Source organism: Pelodiscus sinensis, chromosome 3 (genome assembly GCF_052426305.1).
Source record: "Pelodiscus sinensis isolate ZL-2025 chromosome 3, ASM5242630v1, whole genome shotgun sequence".
Classification (NCBI taxonomy): Eukaryota; Metazoa; Chordata; order Testudines; family Trionychidae; genus Pelodiscus; species Pelodiscus sinensis.
This window is the reverse complement of record NC_143054.1, coordinates 178,451,268-178,467,922: the sequence shown is the minus strand read 5'-3', so window position 1 is coordinate 178,467,922 and position 16,655 is coordinate 178,451,268. Positions and strand designations below refer to the sequence as shown.

At 40.4% G+C, this 16,655-nt stretch overlaps 1 protein-coding gene across 11 annotated transcripts in view; it reads left to right on the top strand.

Annotated features, from left to right (window-relative positions):
- CCDC88A (coiled-coil and HOOK domain protein 88A) overlaps nt 1–16,655 on the top strand; it is a 248,572-nt gene that overhangs the window by 217,750 nt on the left and 14,167 nt on the right. For 4 of the 11 annotated variants that reach the window (XM_014573124.4, XM_014573125.4, XM_014573116.4 and 1 more), the window contains 5 exons: nt 12,249–12,332; nt 13,279–13,488; nt 13,814–13,885; nt 14,881–14,961; nt 16,030–16,325. In XM_014573124.4, coding sequence (XP_014428610.1) covers nt 12,249–12,332; nt 13,279–13,488; nt 13,814–13,885; nt 14,881–14,961; nt 16,030–16,325 — 743 coding nt within the window. The remainder of the gene's footprint in view (nt 1–12,248; nt 12,333–13,278; nt 13,489–13,813; nt 13,886–14,880; nt 14,962–16,029; nt 16,326–16,655) is intronic. The other 7 variants (XM_014573126.4, XM_014573120.4, XM_014573119.4 and 4 more) reach the window with 6 other exon arrangements.

The following is a 16,655-nucleotide window of genomic DNA, read 5'->3' as shown; positions in this document are numbered from 1 at the left end:
ATTATCTGTTCCCAGGAGATCAAACATGTTCTGCTCCACAGTAGAAGACCCGCCAGTAGGGCCACTTACCTGTACAAGTGGTATAGGTTTTGTTCCTGGTGCGCAGACAATGGTCTAGATCCATCCTCTGCCCCCATCCATCACATTCTCAACTACATCCTGCATTTAAAACATTCCGGTCTAGCACTGTCATCTCTCAAGGTTCACCTTGCTGTGATCCCTGCCTTCCAACAGCCAGTGGAGGACTATTCACTGTTCGCTCACCCAACTAGGAGGTTCATGAAAGGGGTGGCTAATCTCTACCCACCACATAGAGAGCTGCCTCAACCATGGAACTTAAAGCTAGTCCTGGATGCCCTAACACGGCCTCTCTTTGAGCCCTTGGCAACCTGCCCTCTACCGCTATTAACCACCAAAGTTGTCTTCCTGTTAGTAATAACATCTGCACGCACGGTAGGGGAGCTTGCCGCTCTCTCTGCTACACCTCCCTGTACAGTATTTACAAGTCGGAGGGTTATACCTTGCCCTCAACGAGCATTCCTACCAAAATAAACTTGGATTTTCACATCAACAAGCCTATCATCCTCCCAACTTTCTATCCCAAACCACACTCCTCCTACCAAGACGCATGGCTTCACACATTAGAAGTGCATAGGGCACGGGCATTTTATATCGATAGAACATGGAAGTCTCAACATCTGTTGCTTTTGATGGCTGATCGCTCTAAAGTCAAGTAACTTTCTGCACAACACATATCCAAACTCATCAGTTCATGCATCGTGCGTTGCTACTCACTGCAGAACAAGTTGCTGTCAGAGATGCCAAGAGCCCATTCTGCCAGAGCGATAGCAGCTTCTACTGTCTTTCTCAAGGGATAAACTTAAGAAAACAATAGTCTGGTAGCACTTTCTAAAGGGAATCTCAGTCTAGGTGACGTCTGCCAAGCTGCCACGTGCTTCTCTATTTACACCTTTGCAAAACATTACTCTGTCCCCAACAATTTCATTAGTGACTCAACAGTTGCCTCCACAGTGCAATCCCCAGCTGCGAAACCTTAACTCTGAATTCTGCCTTCCTTATTTCGGGTCACTGCTATGAAGTCACCTACAGTGGAGCACCCATGGGGACACGACTCAAGGAAGAAGAGGAAGTTACTCACCTTGGTGTAGTAATGACAGTTCTTCGGTGTGTCCCCGTGGGTGCTCCACTACTGCACTCCTCCCCGCTTCAGAATTTCTCCTTTATGTTTTTTCAGATACTCGGCGATTTGCAGGAACTGGCGGGATCCAGACCGAGTGCTCTAAGAAACGGTGCAAAACAGCTCGAGCTGCCTGACATGCATGCGTGGTCCAGCAGACCACTGCTGATGAATCTCCGATCTGCAGTGCCAGGACAAGCCCAACACCTACAGTGGAGTACCCACAGGGACACATCTCAAAGAACCATCAGTACTGGACCAAGATGAGTAGTTTCCTCTTTCTGGGGCAGAGAAGGCACCAAAGGGACGGTTAGCCATGCATGCTGAGTAGACATACCAGCACATGCTGGCTGCTCCACGTGTGCAGCCAACCAACGGCACTGCTATTTTAATTGTCCAACTAGAGGCGCAGAGGCAACCCAGAATCCTACGGTGGATCACTGATAGGGGCAACCATCTCAAAGAATCTGTTACTGCACAAAATGAGTATCCTTTTCTTCTTAAAAATTTCCTCTATAATACAGTAGTTAAAATTAATTGAAAAATTGTATATAATCTGTATTTGAAAAAAGTGTTGTAATTAAGCTAAGTTATTAAAAATCATTGTATTTAATTGTTATGATTGTAAAGACATGGTCAGCTCAACTGTTCAAAGAACTGATAAAATGGCTATTGTGGTTTCAGAGATAATTCAGTTAATGGCCATTGATCTTCTACACCTAATTTGAATACAACAATTCTGTTCTTGGTTATGACTCCATGACATGAGCAGGACTGGACATATATCAGGAGTTCTCACTGGAAGATTACCTTGCTTGGGTGTTCGCTGGCTGCTTGCTAATAGTCTTGGTCATCAGTGCCTGAAATGTTATCTGCAGTTCTGCTTCTTTGGCTGTGTCTAGGCTACATGCCTCTGTCGTCAGAGGCATGTAGATTAGACACATAGGCAAAGGCAAATGAAGCCGCGATTTAAATGATCGCGGCTTCATTTACATTTACATGGCTGCCGCGCTGAGCCAACAAACAGCTGATCAGCTGTTTGTCGGCTCAGCGCGCTAGTCTGGATGCTCCCCTGCCGACATCAAAGCCCTTTGTCGGCAGCCCCATTATTCCTCGTGGGACGAGGTTTACCGGGGCTGCCGACAAAGGGCTTTGATGTCGGTGGGGGAGCATCCAGACTAGCGCGCTGAGCGGACAAACAGCTGATCAGCTGTTTGTCGGCTCAGCGCAGCAGCCATGTAAATATAAATGAAGCCGCGATCATTTAAATGGCGGCTTCATTTGCCTTTGCCAAAACAACAAATCTACATGGCTCCATCAACGGAGCCATGTAGTTTAGACATACCTTTGACTCCACTGTGCACCAACACAGCCTTTCCATGGGAACCAAGACAGTAACACATAAGAGGAGCTCTTGAAGTGCAGAGACATCAGGACTTGGGGATTCAGTGTCTAGGACAATTCCCCACCCTTTCACTTCTAACTTTAACATTGATGAGTGTGCTTCCTCAGCTAGAGAATAAAGTATTATGGCAGATGCAAACTCCCTAAAAGTATTTGCCTCTACTAAACAGCATGACTTATGTCTCTCTCAGGTTCAACATCAACTTCAAAGTGTTCTACATTTGTGAGTTCCTCACCCAAGCACTAGACTAGTTTGGTGACTGTGGATTAAAATAGACATAGTCCATTCTCTTTTTGACAGTTTTCTGCTGTTCCATCAGAAAAGTATTTTTTTCCAATTGCATTTAATAATAATGGCAATCTCTGTAATATTCTTGTTTTTGTGGCTTAAATCTTCCTTATTAGTTGGGGGTGCAAAAGGCAATAGAAAAGGTGCCCTTTGAGTACCCCAACTAGTTTAATGTCAAAACAGATTCATTACATTAAAGATGCCTTTTGGCCATTACTTTGTGTCTGCCCAAGAACTGCACTTCCAATTGGACATACCAGTTACAAGGAATTTTTAGGCAATGCTTCAGACATATGCCACACATAGCAACAATCATGTAATTCCTACAAGAAGAAAAGCCAATTCTACCAAAGGATAGATTTGATATCTACTTTAGGGTGTGTCTAGACTACATGCCTCCTTCGACGGAGGCATGTAGATTAGCCAGATCGGAAGAGGGAAATGAAGCCGCGATTAAAATAATCGCGGCTTCATTTAAATTTAAATGGCTGCCCCGATCTGCCGATCAGCTGTTTGTCGGCAGATCGGGGCAGTCTGGACGCGATGCGCCGACAAAGAAGCCTTTCTTCATCGGCACAGGTAAACCTGGTTTCACGAGGCTTACCTGTGCCGATGAAGAAAGGCTTCTTTGTCGGCGCATCGCGTCCAGACTGCCCCGATCTGCCGACAAACAGCTGATCGGCAGATCGGGGCAGCCATTTAAATTTAAATGAAGCCGCGATTATTTTAATCGCGGCTTCATTTCCCTCTTCCGATCTGGCTAATCTACATGCCTCCGTCGAAGGAGGCATGTAGTCTAGACACACCCTTAGTGAGCTAAGCACCATAAGCATTTGCAGTTAAATCTCACATTTTGTAGGTTTGCTGAGGGGCACAAGCTAACCCTTTGTGTAGATTGATTTCTTAGAGACCAAGAATCATCATGAAGTACCAATAATTGTTGTCTTAACTGTGATTATTTACTTGTTGGTATATCGTTTTCATGGAATAAACACAGGATAAAACACATCAAAGTTATTTTTTGTCAGTTTGGATGAAAACCAAAGTGCTTTTAGGAACAATCACAATAAAATTACCTCCTCAGTAAGAAAGAAGATGGAGTGTGTGTCATGGAATGCATGTAGCAGTCCAGACCAATAAAGGCTTGTGTCACCATCTTCCCTGTCCCCCAAGTTCCCTCATAGGGCTTTGGAGCTGTAGTTCCCTACCTGAGCTGCTCCTAAGCAGCCTTCCACCATGCAGGTCACACCCTAAGTATCTGTATATAACAGCAGCCCTAGTGTAGGAAACTGGTGCTAGCAGCCTGCCAGCAATATAAGTCACATTCTGTCTTCAACCAGCCTTAGTTATACCCAGCAAGACCCCAACACACTCCTAGTCCCCTGAAACGTTCAGCCCTCTTCTGGACAACTGAGACAAAAAATAATTTTCATTGCTCCTGTAAAGAGACAGAACTACTTATTAGCAGCTTATAAAATTAAGTAGAGTGAATACACCCTTCCTTTTAAACCCAGCATTGAGTTGGTTTATAATTAAACAAATGTATTAACAATAGGACATAGATTAAGTGATAAGTAAAAGGAATAAAATTAGAAAGTGCTACAAGTAAATAAAAGTGAAAATATCCAGCTAAAAGTCTGAAACCTAATCTAGCCAGATACAGGGCATTGTTCAACCTGGTTTCTCTCACTAGTCATTCTTTTTCCTGGCCATAGCTGACTTTTCCCAGTCACGACCTTTCACAAAAGTACAAGATGCTTGCTTCCCTTGTAATCCTAGGTGAAAGATCTTTGCCTAAACAGATTTCTGACCTATATTTAGTTCCAGAGACTTCAAGCTCCCCACCCCCTTGGTTGAAGTACATATTTTTTTCAGTTTGGAAGAACTCTGTCCTCTTTTATCTGTCTAGTGACAAATGTGCAAGATAGGTTCTCTCCTTGCTTATATCTTTCAAAATTCATTTAACTTTTATCAAGAAGCATCATGACCTCATGGTGTCTTTTCCTTCTTGTGGGCTTCTCATCCCCCGTATTATTTTAAATAAATGAGATTTCCATGGTTTCATATTATACCATGCTTAATTTATGTAGATAATTGTGTCATTCCTCCTATCTAGCCCAATATCAATGAGTATCCATAATTCCATATATGAAGGTAACATATACCATTCACAATCATATCAATCACTAGAGCCCTGCACAAATAGAAAATTTGTATCCACATTTGCATCCATATCTGCAAAAATGAGCTGTGGCTATCCGCATTACATCCATGCAGATAAAGCAGATATCTGTATGCAAAATTTGTATTCACATCTAAAAAAATGAGCAGTAGATATCTGCTTCCTCACCCGCAAATGCACATACTCCAGGATATAAAGTGGATATCCATGGATTTACTGGGCTCTATCCATCACCAGTGTGCCATAGGCTTTCAGAAAAGATCTCACTCTTCCCTGTGATACTCAAACCTTAGGGGTTCAGGAGGCAGATTAGCAATTGACATTATCCAAAAGAGTCACAGTAATGTGAATTTGTTTCATTCTCTTTCCCTCTTCCTTCCCCTCTCCGTGTATCTCCATATAGATAGATAGATAATTCTCACAGCAAAATGACTGCCTGAGTATTGTACAGTTGGCACCCTTTAAGATACCTGAAAACCATTATCATGTCCCCCCTGTCTTCTCCTTTCCAAACTAAACAAGCCTAGTTCTTTCACTCTTCCTTCATAGGTCATGTTCTCTAGACCTTTAATCATTCTTGTTGCTCTTCTCTGGACTTTCTCCAATTTCTCCATATCTTTCTTGAAACGTGGTGCCCAGAACTGGACACAATACTCCAACTGATGCATAATCAGGGCAGAGAGCAGAACAGAAGAGTGACTGCTCGTGTCTTGTTCACAGCACTCCTGTTAATGCATCTTTGAATCATGTAGGCTTTTTTTGCAACAGCATTACACTGTTGACTCATATTTAGCTTGTGGTCCACTATGACCCCTAGATTCCTTTCTGCCTACTCCTTCGTAGACAGTCACTTCCAATTCTGTATGTGTGAGAATGATTGTTCCTTCCTAAGTGGAATACTTCGCATTTGTCCTTATTAAACTTCATCTTGTTTACCTCAGACCATTTCTCCAGTTTGTCCAGATCATTTTGAATTATGACCTTATCCTCCAAAGCAGTTGCAACCCCTCCTAGTTTGGTATCATGTGCAAACTTAATAAGAGTACTCTCTGTTCCAGTATCTAAATTGTTGATGAAGATATTGAACAGAACTGATCCCAAAACAGACCCCTGTGAAACCCCACTTGTTATGCCTTCCCAGCATGATTGTGAACCATTACTCTCTGAGAACACTTATCCAGCCACAGATAACCTTATCCACAGATTTGTTATCTTATCAAAGAAAGATATCAGATTGGTTTGACATGATTTGTTCTTTACAAATCCATGCTTGCTGTTACCTGTCACCTTATTATTTTTCAGATGTTTGCAGATGAATTCCTTAATTACTTGCTCCATTATCTTTCCAGGCACAGAAATTAAACTTACTGGTCTGTAGTTTCCTGGGTTGTTCTTATTTCCCTTTTTATAGATGGGCACTATATGTGCCCTTTTGCAGTCTTCTGGCATCTCTCCCAACTTCCATGATTTTTCAGAGATGATAACTAAGGGTTCAGATACCTCCTCTATCAACTCCTTGATTCTTCCTGAAACCACGCGCCAATGGTTTCGAGTCTGCCATGCACACATTAGACTTGCGCAGGGCACTATCAGTCTATCTAAATGGAACTAAACCATTCAGAACGACTTCTAAGCTCTTTGTCTCCACTGTGCCACAATCTCAGGGAAATGCCATCTCCAAGCAGAGATTATTTAAATAGATAGCTGACTGCATATATTTGTGCTACCAGCTCAAAAAGTCCAGCCTCCTGAATCCACTCCATCCGAGTGCATTCTACACGTTCCATCTCATGTCTACAGCCTTCCTACATAGTGTTCCCCTTGGCAACATATGCAAGGCAGACACATGGCCATCAAATCTCATGTTTGCACAACACTATGCCCTCTTATAGGACACTGCAGCTGACACTAGCTTGGGAAGAGTTGTTTTGTCCACAGCCTTCCAACCTGATCCAAAGCCCCTATCTTCCTAAGGGATACTGTTTACAGTCACCTGAATGGCGCACCCAAAGGGACATCTCTCAAAGGAGAAGTGGAAGTTACTCACCTATGCAGTAACTGATGTTCTTTGAGATGAGTGTCCCCGTGGATGCTCCACTACCCGCCCTCCTCACCTCTACTTCAGATATGGCACCTGTCCATTGTAGAGAAGGAACTGAGGAAGCCAGACCATACACATGCTGTGACAACTCATCAGACAGGCAAAGCACACGGGGGGGGGGGGGCGCCACTGAGAAAATCTCTGATCAAAGGCTCTGGGACGCACCTTGACCTGAGTGGAGCACCCACAGGGACACTCATCTCGAAGAATGTCAGTTACTGCATAGGTGAGTAACCTCCTCTTTCATGATTTCAGCTATTTAAATCTGAAATTTCATGGTGGTATAATTGTAGGAGTCCTGACCCAAAAAGGAGTTGTGGGGGTAGGAGTCACAGGTGTTACAGTACTGCTACCCTTACTTTTGTGCTGCTCCTTGCAGCACCGGTGCCTTTAGAGCTGGGCAGCTAGAGAGTGGCAGCTATTGGCTGGGATCCCAGCTCTGAAGGCAGAGCCATCACCAGCAGCAGCACAGAAGTTTGGCAGAGTATGGTATTGCCATCCTTACTTCTGAACTGCTGCTTGTAGAGTGCTGCATTCAGAGCCCGGCACGTGACCAATAGCTGTTGCCCTCTGGCCACTCATGTCTGAAGGTAGCACAGAAGTAAGGGTAGCAATACTTCAAGCTCCCTAAAATAACCTTGGGACCATCCTGCAACTCCCTTCTGCACCAGGAATTCTGTGCCACTGGGCATGTGCAGAACTCATGTCCCACTGCGATTTTTTTGCTTCCCCACAGAAAAATAATTTTCTGACTGGGAAGCAAAGGGAAGACACAAGAGCTCTCATGTGACCCTTCTCTGCACTACGTTTAAGCTACCCAGAACAGCTTGCAGAGAGAGAAATCCCTGAAAGGCAGGAGGAAAGACTTGGCAGGTGGCTCCTACCCTGCACAAGGCTCAGCTGCTAGTCCCAGCTGGGCTGGATGGGATGAGATTTCCTTTTCCCCTGCACGGCATCCAGAAATGTCAGACCTGCCTTCAAATTTCTCTGCAATCTGAAAGAAATTCTCCTCACTTCCCTTCCCCTACTTCCTTTACCCATCACTCCTCAGCTGCAGGAGGAAAGATCACTGTATTGGAAGCAGCTCTCCCATCCATCCTATCCCTGTCCATCCGACCACCTTATCCTTAGATCCTCCCACAGAGCCTTAGCCCCCCACATACAGAACCTTCCCTCCCCCCCCCCCCCCCAGCTTTGTTGCTCTTGCATTTGGATCATCCTGACAAACTACTGGTACCCTGATTCCCACCCCACCAAGCCTCAGCCAGCTGCACTAGGATCCCCACCCCACTGACCCAGCATCTCAACCCTCCCACTGAATCCCCCATACTCAGATCTCCTGCTTAGCGCTATCTCCCCGCTTCCCCCCACTCAGATCCCAGCCCGCTAAGATCCAATCACCTTTACCTGGAACCCACCCCCAGAAAAGTTACTGTTGCACCCGAACTCCCCAACAAACTTTTGTACATCCTGATCCCTCCATTTGCACTGGATCCCAAACTGAGCAACCTGCACGCAGATTGCACCACACAGAACCCTATCAACCCACACCTGGATCTCCTCACACTAAGTCCCTCCACAATTGGATCCTGGTGTACTGGGCCTACCTGTCAATACCACGTGCACCTGGTACAGAGGGGCAGGGCCCTGGGATGTTTCTGGGAGAAGTCCAATCTTCCCCGCTGAGACTATGTCCTGCAAATGGGGGGAACTGCACAGTGATCTCCCACCTCTGTGCAGTCAGTGGTCTGTACTCCTCAATGCCATGCTGGAACCTCCACTTTTATTTGACAAATACAGTTTGCAGAATTTTGCAGAACTTTAAAATATTACATGCTGAATATTTAATGTTGTGGTGCAGAATGCACTCAGGAGTGATTATACAGCATAGGATGGAAGCACATGAAAGACCAGATTTCACAGTCCATTATGTGGGGGTTTTTTTGTTCATGGCCATGAATTCAGTAGGGCCCTAAATATTACAATAGTGTGTAAGATGTGAATGTAATGAAGTACTTATGAGTCACATTGTGTTCCTCATTTCGCAATCACTAGTGCTAAAACTAGTTTCTGTATATACTCGTTCTAAGCTGACTTTTTTGGGGGGAGGGGGAAGAATCCACTATGAAGAGTGGGGGTTTGGCTTATGAAGGGGTTCTGCCCTGCCTGCCTGCCACTGCAATCCTAATGGTGGCTGCAGGTACGTAGCTTCTCAGCTCCCATTGGCTGGGAACAGTGAGAGGCTTCGTGCCTGCAGCCTGCATGTCCCTCAGCTGCACTGATGCTGATGAGCTGGGACTGGAAGTCTGTATTCTGGAGTCAGCTTATAAATGGGTCAGTGGCTTTTTACCATTTTTTCTCTAAGTTTGGGGGGTTAGCCTGTAAACGAATGGGCTTATGTTCAAGTACATATGGTATTTATACTTTATTTGTCAGAAAAGGAAGAAATAAGCTTCACAGTGGTGCATGAATTCTTTTGGCAGACAGCAAAATAAAACTGTATCCTTTTACATTGCAAGATGGACAACATGTATGCATTCTTTATGGAAGCTTTTATGATCACTCAACTATTTGTAGCTAATCAGTGTCCATTTTCACATTGCTTTCAGCTCATTCCCTCCTGATTATTGAAAATAGCTCTGTTTATTGAGCTGAAAGGTTAGAAAAGCTTATTTTATATTTGTGTATCTAACAGTATATCAGCAATCTAAAGGTTAACATGTATTAAGTGTACTTTTCTCCTATGTGAGAGAAACTTATATTGACTGGTGAATATTCCCTTTATGTCTCCCCACTTTTCCCCACCCAAAGGCATAAACAGTAGGCTTACATTAGGGCTTTGTGATCTACATACCATTACACTTTAAACCTATTAATATACTTTGCATGTTGATCATTTTGCAGTTTCTCAACCTTTTTTATACCAGGGACCAGCACTGGTCCACAGATTAGTCCTTGAAAAATATCGAGTTATACATAGGAGACTATGCCAGATTCAATCATGTGTCATGGAAGTTGTAGAATGTATAGCTTTTGCTTTTACAGTAATATTTTAGTGCAAATTGATGGAGCCATGTTGTAGCAGGAGTCTCTGGAGGAAATCTAGCTCAATCAAACATACATCCTCCCAGGTCTCATGGAGTGCACAGCCTGCAACAGGAGCTCTATCACATTTCAGTGTGGTGCACTGTACACTTCCCTCTGTGCTGACTAAATTGAAAAGATGGAGAAAAAACAGTGATCATTTCCAGTCTGCTATTCCTCCTTTGGAAAGGATATCTCTACCTCTTGACATCCTCCGGTGTTATTGATGACTGTTGTATGTGAGTGGAAGGGGATCCTTACATCCTCTTCCAACTAGCACTCTTGTGTGAGGCCAGAAACTATTTGACTTTTATTAACACAAAGTAATATGTTCTTATGTTCTAATAAAAGGAATGTTTTAACAGATAAAAAATTATTTATCAATGTCAATTTAAGTAGTTGAAGTTATACTATTTGTAACATTTGCTAATCTGGCCTTGCAAACTTCTGTTTGCCTGTTTACTTGGGATCAGTGAATTTTTTTGACAGGCTAGTAATTTTTGTATTTTGACACCATTATTATGGCTAGCTAGCATTTATTTGGTCTGGTACCATTTCTTGATTATATGCATGGCTGTATTAATTCTAACATGAAATAGTTCTTATAATAGAGTATTATTCAAAGTATTGCATAATAGAGATACCAGAAATTAAACATTTTGATTTTGTTCTACTGAACCATTATTCTTCAAACTAAAAAATATTACAAACTATAGAATATATTTCCCCTTTTGTGCAGATATATACCAAAGGAACAGAAGTGTCTAGAATACAGAAAGGTCCATGTGCATGCATATTAAATTGCTATATAGCATACTATTGATTCATCAAATTGAGGTAAATAAGGCAGAGTAAAACCTGCAGATCAGGATGGTGGGTAGCAAAGGAAGCAGGGGCCTTGGCATTTGTGAGAAATCTATTACTTCTGAGCTCCTTTCTGTCAGAGATGATGCCTTTGCACCTCCATTGTTTGCATATGGAACCTGTATGTTTGGCAATTTGCTGACGCATTTATATGATGCTTCATTAAGATGTCCAGTATTAACAAGTTACTACTGCACTTCACTCCAGCCAATGGATGGGAATAACTTGTGACTTTTTTCTAAATGTAATAATTGATGTAATTTTAATGTTCTTTTTGCAGATGTTACATGGATTATATTATTTTTCTGACTCCTCCCAAAGTGTCATAACCACACCCCCATTTTTGTTTAATTTATTTTGTTTGCTTTTTTGTGGTGGTCAGGTGGGAGGTGGTAATCTTTTATTTGGTCCTTTTTTTCAGTAGCTATTTGGTAGGATACCATCACAGCAAGGAAATCTGAGCAATCACTGCAACTTTGCAACAAACTTGTAAATTATTATTTCAGTTTTTTGCACTCCATTCACATAGTCCCTTGAACAGATGGTCCATAGAAAGAAAATGTACAGAAACAGAGAGTTACTTAATTATTTATAAGCACAATATATAATGAATGAAAACTTACAATAATTTAAATTGACTGAAAAGTACAAGAGACAAGCAAATTAGAAAAGACGCATAAAGGTAGGCAATAAAGATTCAAATTCTTTTTGAAAGAGGAAAAGTGGATGTTTTATTATAGTCATAAAGTGACCAAATTTTAAGCCCTTTTGAAAATAAATCTATTTTCTGCTTTCTTAGAAAAAAGTCTACCTATTTATATAAATATCTGCAAAGAAGTTCCTTTTGTTTGTTCATGAACTTGGCTGTTCTGAACTTTCAGAGTATATTACATTCCTCACCATTGTCTTCAGTGCTTTTCCGAGTATATTGAAGATTTCATAGTGTAGTTTTCATATTTCATTATCACTCAGCAGCATGAGAAGAATAGTTTTTTTAGGATAGCATACATAGCTGAAACTCGAACATTCATTTCTATCCTTAGTTTCAACATTTAACTTCCATCTGTTCTTCTCCCTTTTTTCTTTCATTTCCGTTTCCGTTTTTCCTCATGCTATGACATAAAAGTGGTTGCACTGAAAAGACTGCCCTTTTTGAGGAACAGACCGAAGGAAAAAGACAAAATGAAGGCCTTCTACCGTCGCTCCATGTGTAAGATTTTGACAGTTCAGCTTCTTTTAAATGGCTACACTGGCTTTCATTACTAATTTTTCACTAACCTTTCCCTGGACTGCGCTGGTTTTTACTATTTTGCAATGTGCAAGTCCTGCTATAATACAAGGAGCTGGAAGAATTTTTTTTAAAACCTTGGCACTGAATAATATATGTATATGTATTCTCAACTTATTGTAATTACATTTTATATATTTGCATACATATTTATTATATATACACATTGTGCATGCATGTGTATGTAAATATACAGCGCACACTATAAATTTGAATAATTTTAAATTCCACTTTTAGAAAGCATTTTTATAAATCACGATTAGCTTACATTTTTGGTTGAAAGAATCAATAGAAAAAATAGTGCAAGGATATAAAGTGGTCTGTTACTCTTTTCAAATGTGTCATTTCTTTTTACTAAAATGCTCTTTAAAAAGGGGGGGGTACCTCTATAGTGTTGTGAAGCAAAGGAATATATCATAGGATGCCATCTCTTTCAGATCCTTCTATCTACTATAATGCAAAATATAGTATTCCTGCAGTAACCTGCACTGAACAAGGACCCCCAACCATTGCCAATGTTCATGTTGTGTTATTACCTCTGCCCGTCTTACCCTTATTCATTCCATTTGTCTTTGCAAAACAACATATCAAAGCTTCTAACACATATCATTACAGCACAAGCATGGCACTTGTATTTAATAAAATCAATTAAACAATCATATCTAAACTGAAAGAAGTTTTTGGCCTGTAATAATGTTCATTCATTGAGCTGTTTGCATGTCATAACATTGATGATCTTGTGTTTGTAGCTTCCAGTATTCAATATCCCTTTATGCTTAGACAAATGTTGAATTTTTTATGATACAAAATACAAATTTAAAAAATACATTGAACCATGCTGATTCATTTGCTTTCATTTGCATCCCAGCCATGAATGACCTGGTGCAGTCCATGGTCCTAGCAGGAGGACAATGGACAGGTAGTTCTGAGCATCTGGAGGGCCCCGATGATATACCTACCGGTAAAAGGAAAAAAGAATTGGGAGCTATGGCCTTCTCTACTACAGCTATCAACTTTGCAACTGTCAACTCTTCTTCAGGCATCAGATCCAAGCAATTGCTAAATAATAAAGGTATAGGTAGGAGCTTTTTGAACTGTCATGTGATTATATTGGTAACAACAATTTTATATAAATATGGTTTTACTCCTTCGTATTTCACATTTTTCTGTTGCAAACAACCTGAATAATTGAATTACAGTACTAAGAAGTAAATGAATGGGTTTAATAGCTTTAACTGTAAAATACCTAACTTAGAGGTTTTTTCCTACAGAAAGGCTACATAAGCGAAGATGGACTATAATTAAAATAATTATTTCATTACATTTTACAGAAGAGAAATGTTTAAATTACATTTTTTCAGTGAAATTGTATTTTATCTTTTGTTTTATGTTTTTAAATATAGATACTACATCCTTTGAAGATGTAAGTCCACATGGTATTAGTGATGATTCTAGTACAGGATCAAGAGTTCATGGTAAGCTGTAAACTTTAATTAAACAATAAATTAAGAATATATTATGTGAATGCTAACAAAGTTTGCACACACAGTGAATTACAGCATTGCAAGTAAACGTTTTCTGTAATTTGCATAAGACGAGAATAAATTTACCATTTCTTCAAACATAGGGCTTTTTCTTTCTTTATAGAATATTTCCACTCTCTGTCATGTATTTTTAGTAGGTGGTATCTATGAAATGTACCTGAACAGCATACAAATTCTTTTTGCCCAATTTTAAATAGATTTGGGTTTAATTGTGAAAGAAGAAAAATTTTGACTTGCATTAAAAGAACTCTGTAGATTTCAGTGATTAATTTCTTGATTTTTAAAGTAAAGTTTTGTATATTTCATAGTATAAAATAAGTCTTCATCAAGTAAAAATCCAGAGTGAAAAAGCTAAAATGGAAGCACAAGAACTAAAACTGAAACTATTGTTTTACTAAAAACATTTTAAAGTGAATATAAACAAAACTGAAATAAAATATTATTTAATATTCTGGAAAATATTAACAGTGAAATTATTTCCCTTGTATTGGGAAGGATCACAGAACATTAAGTATAGAGATACTCTTACTTCTCCTGATTGTGGCATTTCTATTGGCTGCAGGGTTCCTTGTCAAGTGACCAAATCATAAACAAGTTTCTGCATGCCAGTGTGTTCTATAAAATCCTAGTTTTCCACTAATAAATCTGTTTCAATTCTAAACATATGCAATCTATTTCTGTTTTCCTTTCCCAAGTATCTTAATGTTCCTGTAGTGCCCTTTACCGAACTGTCTTCTTGAACTACCTGGAAATCTCTTAGCTTTCTGATCTATAGGAAACAACACTTTGTTGACAGTGGGCATGCTTACCCTGTGAAATAGTGCATCAATTTTTGTGCCAAGAGCATTTTGTGAATAGAATGTAAAGATTCAGTGTCATCTGATTAAAATTTTGTTAATCATTCTGTCTCCTGGTTTTTCTTTAAGCTTCCAGACCAGCCAGCCTTGATAGTGGCCGAACATCCACTAGCAACAGCAATAACAATGCTTCACTTCATGAAGTCAAAGGTATGGCATAGGTGAATTTGTGCTTCATTTCTATGATTTGGTTTGTAAGATGGTCTTTCTGGTTTTTAAAAAAAAAAGCATGTCATGTTTTTCTTTTAACACTTTATTGACTTCATTTTTCAAATTAGGGAAGATTATAAATACAGTAGTCCTTCAAATGCATTCAGTAACTATTAAAATAGGAGCAGTTACAATATATGAAGATGAAACTTTTAAAATAAATCTAAGATAGAACATACATAAGACTGGCCATATTGGGTCAGAGCAATGGTCCAGCTAGCCCCGTATGATGTCATCCAACAGTCAAATGCCAGGTGCTTCAGAGGGACTGAACGGAAGAAGAAATCAAGTGATCCATTCCCTGGTGCCCATTTCCACCTTCTGAAAAACAGAGGCTGAGGACATTATCACTGCCCATCCTGGCTAATAGCCATTGATGGCTTTATCCTGTATGGATTATCGTGTTCTTTTTTGAACCCTTGTACAGTCTTTGCCTTCACTTCATCCTCTGGCAAAGAATTCCACAGGCCGACTGTGTGTTATGCAAAGAAATACTACCTCTTTGAGTGATTTCTCATGTGAGCTCCAAGTAGGTGTGTGTGTGTGTGCACCACATGCACATTTGTCAGAAGATTTTTCCCCTAATGGTACCTGTCAGGTAAGCTGTGGAGCCCTTTGGAGTGGCATCGTTATGGAGGTTGTATAGGGCCCTGCCATCCCACTACCTGCTCAGTTCCTTCATATCACCAGTGACAGTCGCTGGAACTTTCTTTTCTTGTGTTGTGCAAGCAATTCGCTAGTGTGTCTTAGTTATTGTTTGTAAATAGTTCTCAGTAGCATAAGTTGTTAGTTAAGAAAAATGTTTAACAGGAGTACTATGGAAATAAATGTACAAATTTCAAGTGAAGGTTGTAACAGATAAGACAACATGATTTCAGAATGCAATATTTGATCTGAGTAACATAGGACAATTGGAGTTTTCAGCATTTTTAAAAACATCTGATAATCCTCAAGATATTGTTCAGAATGTCTGTTCAAATAATTATTTTCATATAATTTTTATTATAGAACATTTAATACTGCTTACCCCAAAAGCAGGTGGAGTTAACAACCAAAGCAGGCCACAGAGTCACAGCAGTGGAGAATTTAGTCTGCTTCATGAACATGAGACTTGGTCTAGCAGCAGCAGCAGTCCCATCCAGTATCTGAAAAGTCACACCAAGTTGAGTCCGATGAGCCAGCAAAAAATGCCCGAAACAGGGGATAATCAAGGAAAGCAGAAGATCAAATCTGGTTCTCCTGGAAGTGAGGTTGTTTCTTTGCAGCAGTTTTTAGCAGAAAGCAACAAGATAAGCTCAACAGAGGTTAGTTAAAAAGTTATTTTAACTTCAGGGCTGTGCAATATTGTTCACAGATTTAATATTGTGTTTACAATGTATGTCTTTGCAAGGCCCTTTTAAATCCTTTTAAAGAGAAACTGTTATATAATAGTTTGTGTATACAAGCAATTAGTTTGTGGCAAGCTGTGAGTGCCAGTCTACCCTGCAGTAGCTTGCCACAGACTACTTGTCCATGCGGACTCTGCTGACGTGGATTAATAGTTTGTAGATGTACTTTGAAATAATTATTTCTGAGTCTGAATGTCAGTGGCGTTGATAAAGACAATCTGTGGTAAGCTAGTTTGCGGAAAATTC